Source organism: Geospiza fortis, unplaced genomic scaffold (genome assembly GCF_000277835.1).
Source record: "Geospiza fortis unplaced genomic scaffold, GeoFor_1.0 scaffold412, whole genome shotgun sequence".
In the NCBI taxonomy this organism is placed as follows: domain Eukaryota; kingdom Metazoa; phylum Chordata; class Aves; order Passeriformes; family Thraupidae; genus Geospiza; species Geospiza fortis.
This window is the reverse complement of record NW_005054504.1, coordinates 685,801-694,931: the sequence shown is the minus strand read 5'-3', so window position 1 is coordinate 694,931 and position 9,131 is coordinate 685,801. Positions and strand designations below refer to the sequence as shown.

At 61.7% G+C, this 9,131-nt stretch overlaps 1 protein-coding gene across 1 annotated transcript in view; it reads left to right on the top strand.

Moving 5' to 3' along the window:
* NHSL2 (NHS like 2) overlaps positions 1-6,911 on the top strand; it is a 12,724-nt gene extending 5,813 nt beyond the window's left edge. Inside the window, 8 exon segments of the mRNA XM_031063421.1 lie at positions 110-262; positions 1,098-1,234; positions 1,326-1,530; positions 2,416-2,547; positions 3,656-5,851; positions 5,948-6,080; positions 6,402-6,557; positions 6,559-6,911. Coding sequence (XP_030919281.1) covers positions 110-262; positions 1,098-1,234; positions 1,326-1,530; positions 2,416-2,547; positions 3,656-5,851; positions 5,948-6,080; positions 6,402-6,557; positions 6,559-6,712 — 3,266 coding nt within the window. The 3' untranslated portion in view covers positions 6,713-6,911.
* Positions 6,912-9,131: the final 2,220 nt, after the last annotated feature.

Here is a 9,131-nt window from a genome sequence, read left to right as displayed (position 1 = left end):
GAGAGCTGGGGTGGGGTGAGCATTGTGCTGGCACCGTACTATCCCACGGCAGCACCCGCAAGAAAGCCGCCCCCCACCTGCCTCTGATCCCACTCTCCTCTGCCTGCAGCCACCTCTAACCTGGACCTCGAGAGCAAGAAAGCCGCCCCCACCAAGCTGCCATGGCAGCAGCCTGTGAACGTCTTCCTGGCAGCTGGGCGCCCACCGGGCATGGAGCAGCTGCACCAGGAGGCCCAGCTCAACCTCCAGAGCTTGCTGCAAGGTAGCAAGGAGAGGGGCTGGAGTAGTGGGCTGGGTGAGGGTGGTGGGTGGGTGCTCCCCGGGCTAGGTGACCACCATGAGACTGAGCTCATCTCCCACACGCATGTCCGAGCCATTCCTTGGACCTCACCAAGCTGCAGGAGTTGGGTCTTGGGGGTCCCAGCCTCCAATAGTCCCTCACTGATCTCTGCTCCCAAGTCACGGCTGCAAGGTGCCAAAGCAACTGGGACCACGTTTGCCTGCTGGGGCCACTGATGCCAGTGGGGCCACCAGGGCATCCACGAGCCCCTACACAGCACAGTTCTCACGAGGGCCTAAGGGACCTGCCACTGATCTGCCTAACTTGATCAACGTGGCCAGTGGTTTTGTTTCCTTCCAGTCTCTGGCCCAGGCTGTCACGCGGCCCTGGCTCAGATGCTCCTCAGGCATCAGATGAGATCAGCAGCCCAGCCATCCCCCAGCTCGTAATCTCATTAAGTCAGCCTGAGCAGCCCTGCTTTCTGCCAGTCCATAGCCACCAGCATTAATTAGCTCAACAATTACAGGATGGGGATGCACTGAGTTCCTGGCTGTTCCCAGTGGGGCTGTGTCCCAGTGGGACCCATCGCATCCCTTGACTGCACCCCAGGAGGAGTGGGGCAAGCTGCTGGCATCTTTGTACTTCTTCAGTTCCCCTCCTTGGGGTCTCCCTCCTCACCTTCTGAGTTGCCTGTCCTGAGGAGGGACAGCCAGCTAGGCTGGGGATAGCCAGAGTGGACAGTCACCATTCCTTCACATGCCCCCTGCTCCAGGATCTGGCAGCAGGAGCAGGGTCCCAGGTGCTGTTTTTCTTGCAGAGGAGTATGAGGAGCAGTACACCGAGAGCAGGGTCACTGGGCAGACCTTCCGCGCTGCTGGTCATCTGCCCCCCGACACCTCCCCTGAACCATCACCTCGACCCCCACCTGCCAAGCGCCTTGAGTTCGTGCTTATGGTGAGTTCTGAGGTGGCAGGGCGGGCAGCAAGTCCCTGTTTGTGTTCCACCCTTGTCCCTTTAGTGGCTGACGTGCCTTTCTCCCCTGTAGCCCCCGAGCCAGCGAGCGACCGAAGAGGAGACCACCAGCAGCACTGTGCTCAGTGCTCGGCCTCCTGACACCTCCCTGAGCCTCCCCACCAGCCCGGACAAGGAGCACCCCTGGCCCAGGGCCTTCCCCTTGCCCCCTGAGGAGGAGAAGCAGTGGCACCAGCCCAGCTCCATCCAGACCAACATTGTCCCCATCAATGTCTCCGGTAGGGCAGCACCCCATGGCAAGGTGGGAGGACACGGGTGCAGGCAGAGATGCACCCCAGCAGCCATCTGGGGCTGGGGACGGGTGGTGGGAGGGGGCTGTGGCTGCAAGCTGTGTTCCTGTGGGTTAGGTGGGCACCAGGGCAGAGAGGGGACAGCAGGGCCATGCTGGCATCCATCACTCCCAGCCATCTCTCGTGCCATCTGCAACTTTGTGTGTCTGGTCCGCTGGCCATGCTGCTGGCAGGTCTCACATCCCTGATGTCATGTCCAGCCAGTCAGGTCTGTTGTCACCTGGGCTCTCACCACATACTGTGCACCCTGCCTGTCTCACCTGTCTCCCCTGTCTGTCCATCTGCTCATCCTCTCAGGGCCGCAGCTCCCAGCAGCACAGTCCTGCCCAGTCCTTGCAGACACAGGTGCCATGCTCTGGCCCAGGTCAGAGTCAGGGGCTGGTGACTGGGTGAGGTGCCCCTTCTGAAGGGCAAAGGTGTCTCTCTGCACTTTCCCTCCATCATGGAGAGCTGTGCCAGGGCCACATTGGTCCCTTTCCCTCTCTATGCCTCATGTACCCATCCCCGAGCAGGCTCAGCACAGTGGTGTGGGGCCCAGCCTCACCAGCACAGACTAGTGCCTGTCACACAGTGCAGGGCTGGTCTCTGTGGCTTTCCATCTATCCCACTTCCATCTCCAGCATTCCCACCATGCCTCCATTTCCCCCGTGCTCACCTCACATGGCTCACACCATCGTCCTGCATCCCACACTCCCACCTGTGTGACCATCCCAGGCTGGGGACACACAGAGAACACGGGTGATGGAGGGGCCGAGCTCCCGGCCCAGCAGCGGCTCCGGCACCGCGGCGTACCGCTGTTTGTTTTGGCTACAGGGCAGCACTTTGCTAGGCATGCGAGTGCTCGTCACTCCCTGTTTAACACAGAGACTGCGATGAACCCAAAGTCCACCCTGCGGCGTAGACGGACCATTATTGGATTCCCTAACCTGTCCCTGCGAGACCAAGGTGACGGCAAGAACCGCGCAGGCTGCACCCGGGCAGGGCTGGCAGCCCCCAGAGGTGCCCTGATGGTGGCACAGCCATCCCCAGGCTGGCAGCCAGCCCAGGCACAGACGGGCTCCCGGGGACACCCAGCCCACGGGGAGGTGCAGGCACCACACTGACTCTGAGCCCTCCCAAGGCACTGAGGTGCTGGGCTCACTGGTGGCACTGGGCTGGCCTGGGGCTGGCATGGCATCAGGGACAGCCACTTCGTCCTGAGTCAGGATTCTGAGGCAGGAGTCCCCCAGCCTCGGCTCCAACAAGGAGGGCTCCCTGTGCCCATTTCCCCATGGGCAGACCCTGTCTCAGGCTGCCATGGCTGTGGGGCACACACCTGGCCAAGGTGTTTGCTGGGGCTGGCGAGCTGGCCATGCCATGTGAGAGTGGCTGGAGTGCATGTGAGAGTGGCTGGAGTGCTTCCAGGCTGGCATTGGACCCTTGGGAACAGCAGCCCCTGTGGCTCAGGGGCTCTGTCCGGCTGTCCCCTATGGAAGGTGTAGAGAAATCAGAGCCAGCCTCTTTCTGAAGGGAGGTAGAGACAGAGAGAGAGAAGCCATGGCACCAGCTGCTCCAAGGCAGTTTTCACGGGGTAGGAGGAAGGTTTCTTCCCATGACAGTGGTCAGACCATCAATAGGATGGTCATGGCTCCTCCTTGGAGCCAGTCAAACTTCAGCCCACCACAGCCTTGAGCATCCCTGTCTGCTGGGGGTGTTCAGAGTGGGATTGCTGGCTCCTGTGATGGGGTGGCACTGTGAGCCACCATGTCCCTCTCTGTCCCAGCCGGCAATGCCTGACCTGGCTCCTCCTGAACCCCATCTGAGTCCCCACCATGGAGCAGCACCAGGGCAACACTTTGGTTGCCATGGGACTGATATCCCCATAGGTAGAGCCTCCTGCTATGGCTGGTTATTTGCCCCTGGCACATTCCAGCATGCCATCAGATCCACATTTTATGCCTGGGCAGAGGTGCAGCCTCCAGACTGGCCACAGGCTGGGACAGCATGCAGAGGAGGGCCATGTTCCTGGGAGGGAGGCGGGATGGTGCTCACGAGGCTGTGTCTCTCCCCGCAGGCAGTGCCAACGGCCCCACATCCAGCACACACGCGCCCATCAGTGAGTCCCTGTCCTGCAGCTTTGTGCCTGAGACCACGAGCAGAGGGACGACGCCCCAGGAGATCAGCCCTCGTCCGCCCCTCTCAGCCCCACTGAGGAAGACCTTCAGTGACCTCGGGGCCCACCGCTGCCAGCCACCTGCTGTTATGGATGGGACAGCCAACCCCTGTACCAATGCCTGCAATGGGACACAGGGCACCCCTTTGTCTCCACCCTGGACCCCCCTGGGTTATGGGAGCCCCCCCAGCCTTACCACTGGCCCAGGCAAGGGGCCCACCTGCACCTCGCCGGGCAGCTTCATGCCATCACCCAGCCCAGGTTCACCTGCCGCCTCCACCTCCTTCTTCATCGCCACAGAAGAGCGCATGGGCAGCAATGGGCCCAGCTTTTTCTCTGGCCCAGTGCCTGCTTCCCCCCCCAGCTCCAGGTGCATCCAGGGAGCCAAGGGGAATTTCTTGCCAGGAAGCCAAGAGGAGCTGGAGCCAGCAGCAGGGCCAGCGCAGCTGGAGGTGGAGCGGGCAGGGTGCCGGTTCCGTGAGCGGTCACTGTCAGTGCCCACTGACTCGGGGTCCCTCTGCTCTGTGGACATCACATATGCTGAGACCCGGCGGGGCAGTGCCAACTATGCCCTGGGCTACCCCAGCGCCAGCTCCGAGGGCAGCACCAGCACCGACAACATCTCCCTGGGGCTGGAACCCGAGGGGCAGCGGCGGCGGCGCTCCAAGAGCATCTCCCTGAAGAAGGCCAAGAAGAAGCCCTCGCCACCCACGCGCAGCGTCTCACTGATCAAAGAGGGGCAGGATGGTGATGTGGGGCTCAGTGCAGCACTGCCCAAGGACCAGCGACCCAAGAGCCTGTGCATCCCACCAGAGCTCCAGGGTCACCGGCTGGTGCACGCCGACCCTCAGGGGAGTGCAGGCAGGGAGCCCAACAGCACAACTGCCCCCCACCAGTGGCATCTCACAGACTGGAGGGCTGGCAGTGATCCCTACCAGTCCCTCTCTGGCTCAAGCACAACCACAGGGACCACGGCTGTTGAGTGTGCCAAGACACGGGGCAGCTCTGAGTCCCTCGTGTCCCCTTCAGTCTCCAGGGCCACAACGCCCTCCCAGCTCTCTGCCGAGGCAGACCTCAAGACCTCATCACCAGGCAGGCCCACAGGGCTGATGTCCCCATCCAGCGGGTACTCCAGTCAGTCGGAGACCCCAACCCCCACCGTACCCACCTCCACCATCCTCGGGCACTCCCCGCACCAGGTGCGTGTCAGGCCGCTGGTCCCTGAGAGGAAATCCTCTCTGCCCCCCACATCCCCCATGGAGAGGAGCCCCAAGGGCAGGCTGTCCTTCGACCTCCCACTGACTCCACCCGCCCACCTTGACCTCTCAGGGCTGAAGATCTCCCTGAAGGGGAAGACTAAGGTCAGCCGGCACCACTCTGACTCCACCTTTGGCACCAAGCTGGCCCAGAAGACCAGTCCCATCACACCCATCATGCCCGTGGTGACACAGTCCGACCTGCGCTCTGTCCGCCTCCGCTCCATCAGCCGCTCAGAGCCAGAGGACAACACTGATGGCCCAGAGCACACAGAGGAGCCAGCACACATCCCCTGCCCAGGGCCAGAGAGAAAAGTGAAGCCACCTGTGGCAGAGAAGCCACCACTGGCCAGGCGCCCCCCATGCATCCTGCCCAAGCCCCCAGTTCTGCGGGAGGAGGGTCCCCTGTCCCCCAAGTCCCCACCAGGCACTGCCACCAAGGAGAAGGGGCTGGCACAGGATGCCTTTGTGGTGCTGCGGAGAGGGGAGCTGAGGAGGAGCTCAGCTCTGGGGGAGCCCCACTTGTCCCTGACCCCAGCGGGGCCCCGGCGGCTCTCCCAGGGCAGCCTGGATGAGCTGAGGCCAGAGCGGAGCAGTGCCGAGGGGGAGCGCAGGAAGGCCAAGGTACCCCCGCCAGTGCCCAAAAAGCCCAGCGTGCTGTACCTGCCACTCATCCCAGCCCCAGCACAGCTGGGAGCTGGTGTGGGGGACCTGCCACCCACCCCCAGCCCCACCATCACCCTGGACACTGACCCCACCTGCTGCGACCCTGACGCTGAGGATCCGCCATCCCCCAAGGCTGTGGGCACCACGCCTGCCAGCGAGCCTGCCTCAGAGCAAGGTGAGGGTCTCTCCACCACTGTGGTGGGATCACCCCAGGGATAACGGTTCTCCATGCTGCACAGGGGATTCACTGCTGTCTTCTCCTTGCCCACAGGCAGCTCAGCAGAAGCTGGGATGGAGGAGAAGAGCTTTGCCAGCGACAAGACAGCCGAGTCCATCGTGGAGGAGGACGATGAGGTGTTCACAACGTCCCGCACTACGGAGGATCTCTTCACAGTGATCCACAGGTAAGGCTGGTGCATGCACCAGAGGGGACAGCCCCTGCACCCACTGTCACAGCTCTGGGTGTAGTGTCTCTCCACCATGACAGCTCCATTTTCCATACTGGGGCCAATGTTCATCCTTAGGGACAGCCCAGTTGCTGCTACCTTGAGCAGAGTGCAACCAGCAGGGAGAGTCCAGATTAGTCCTACCTGCCAGGAGCACCACCTGCCATGCTCATGTTATCACCTTGCCCCAGCAGAGCAGGCTGGGCACTACCATGCCCCTAGCTCTGGGACCTCACCCCAGCCCCAGACTGCTCCCACCTGTGTCCCTTTGGTGCCTAGGTCAAAGAGGAAGGTCTTGGGGCGGAAAGAGCCTGGTGACACCTTCAGCAGCCGACCCACCTCCCACTCACCTGTAAAGACTTCAAGCACCCCAGCTGGTGAGTCTCTGGCAGCAGCAGGCAGCAGTGGGAAGTCTTCCAGCCGGCATGAGGATTTTAGCACTGCTTCAGAAGAAGAGCAGCAAAACAAGCCCTGGTACTCGGCCATCTGCTGCCGAACTGCTCAAGACCACAAACCCACTGGCCCGGAGAGTCATCACAGAGTTTGCCCCTGAGCTGGACGGTGCAAACAGCCCCAAAAGCCAGCCCTGACCACACAGGGGCTCCTCCAGCCAAGAGGAGAGAGTGCTGCAGAGAGAGCACTGCTGCAAAGGGCTGTCCTGGCTGCTGGGGAGCCCCTGTATCCTGCTGGGGGGTTCTTCTGCTTTTGTTCCTTACCTGGAGAGCTGCTGGCAGAGATGCAGTGGCTGGAGCCCAAACTCTCATGACTCTGGGCCCTTCCCATGGGAGAAGTTGCTGGAACTGGCCCTGGTTGAGCCAGCTCCTGGGATTGAAGGCACCTGCCCAGGAAGCAGAACAGGATCACAGCCCCTGGTGTTGCCTGATGCCTGCAGCAAAGCAGCTTGAGACTCTTTGGTCCCTTCGGCATGTGGTACTTTAAACAGATTTTCTAATGCACAGTGGTGGTGATGTTTGATTCTCTTCCCTTTGACATTGTACCTTGCATGAGAGTTTCCCATGCAGAGATCCCCTGGTTGAATTCAGCTGGACACACAGATGCACTTTGGGAAGATGCCAGGGGTTCAGCTGGATCTGCGGTTGCTTTTGAAGAGTCACAGGAAGTTCCCTGTCATTGCCCTGAACATCCTCCCTGTCACACAGGGAACTGGCACCCGGCGTCCACAGCCAGCGCCACCACCTCAAGCCAAACCCCCACCCCTTGAAAGCCCCCAAAATGCTGCATTTTGGAGCTCCTCAGCTCTCAGTCCAAAAACAAACCTTGGGGTCTTCTCCACTACCAGTCCCCCTGGCCTCACTGCACAGGGGGTCTGGCAGCCACCCCACTCCCACGCCAGGGGTCCTGCACCCAGATGCCAACTGGGGCAATGAGGGTGCTGTGCCACGGGAAGGAAGCTCGTCCCCAGCTCTGCCTCCTGCATCTCCACAACAGACCCTGTGACAACTTCTCCCGCTGCCCTGGCCACCAGAGGTCCTGAGATGCTACCAAGATGGTGGCTGGAATCCAGATGGACTTCACCTGACCCACCTCCCTGGTGACTCCGGGGTCCCCCCAGGATTGCCCACCCCTCACCTGTGCCCACTGGCCAGCAGGGAGCTGAGCAAGGCCGAGTGGGACACGTGCCATCAGGGTATGTGCACGGGGCCATGGAAGAGGGTTTGCACATCCCCAGGTGGGATTTGTCCCCCTCACTCCCAGCTGCCTCTTCCTGGCCAGGCTCCAGCATGGGGGGCCAGCAACCAGTAACAGAGGCTGTGGTGGGGAGGCTCAGGGCAGGGCAGGGAGGAAACACGAGCTCTGAGCAGGAGCACAGCCGCACGCCCAGAGAAACAGGAAGGGCCAGCCACGGCTGACAAGGAAACAGAGTGTTTAGGGAAATTTCTGCTTGTTTTCTTGATGTATTTCCACACACTCCAGCCTTCCTGTGCTGCAAGGGGAGCGGTGCAGTGGGTCCAGGCAGCAGCAGAGCACCACAGCACTGCTTCAGCTGCCCCTCCAAGGGGCCTGGGCTGCTCTGGGGGGTCTCTGCCCCACCAGGAGCTCTGCATCCCTGGGGAGCACAGCCCAGGCAAACACTTCCCCATCCTTGCCACTACCCTGGATCTGATCCCACTGAGGCTCCAGTGGGTTCCCCTCCCCTCCCTCCTGGTACTTTCTCTCTTTCCTCTCCCAGGGCTGCAGATTTAAGCCTGTAATTAAGAGCCAGGCTGAGAAACTCAGGAAAAAAAATCACAAAAAAAGCTCTAATGAATGTCCACATTTCACCCCCATCCCATGGCCTCAGCTAGTGGCAGCGTGCTGGCGTGGGATGGGGCCAGGGCACAGCTTGGGAAGCTCTGGGGACAGGTACATTTTGCACATGACTGCTCAGGAAACCAGGGACAGAGTCGGTAAAGGGGGCTGGGGGCAAGCACAGGGCAGGGACCCCCCTGCAACACCCCCAGCACCACTGGCAGCTGGAGTGGCCGATGCTGCTGGGGTGAAATATCCAGGTGGGCTAGAGGTCAACTGTGGGACAGAGGTTGGCCATGGGATGGAGATCGGCTGTGCGATGGAGATTGGCCATGGGATGGAGATCCTAATTTCCCTGGCCAGAGGAATGTGCTCTTCCTGGGCCTCTTCCTGGCTGAGCGCTCGTCTCTGGCCGCTCTCTCCCTGCTCCCCCTGGCTGCAGCTATTCCACTGGGAAGGCAGTGGGTTCCCGGGAAGAGTCCGGCTGGCAGGACAGCCCTGCCCCGGCGTGGGGGCCGCCAAGGTGCCAACTACGGAATGTTGTACTTTTTATCTCGCCAGCTTGGTAAAGTGCTCCCTGCTGCCTGCCTGTGCCTGTTCTTTGGGCTGCTGAGGGACCGGGGCTGGGGAGGTGGGCACCCCCCTGACTGCCGTGGGAGAAGAACCGGCCCTATTAGCTGGGGCTTTTCACAGCGTTTGCCGCGCACTCCTGTGTCCCCATGGCTCTGGGGCGGGGGGGGGCGCAGGGACACCGTGAGG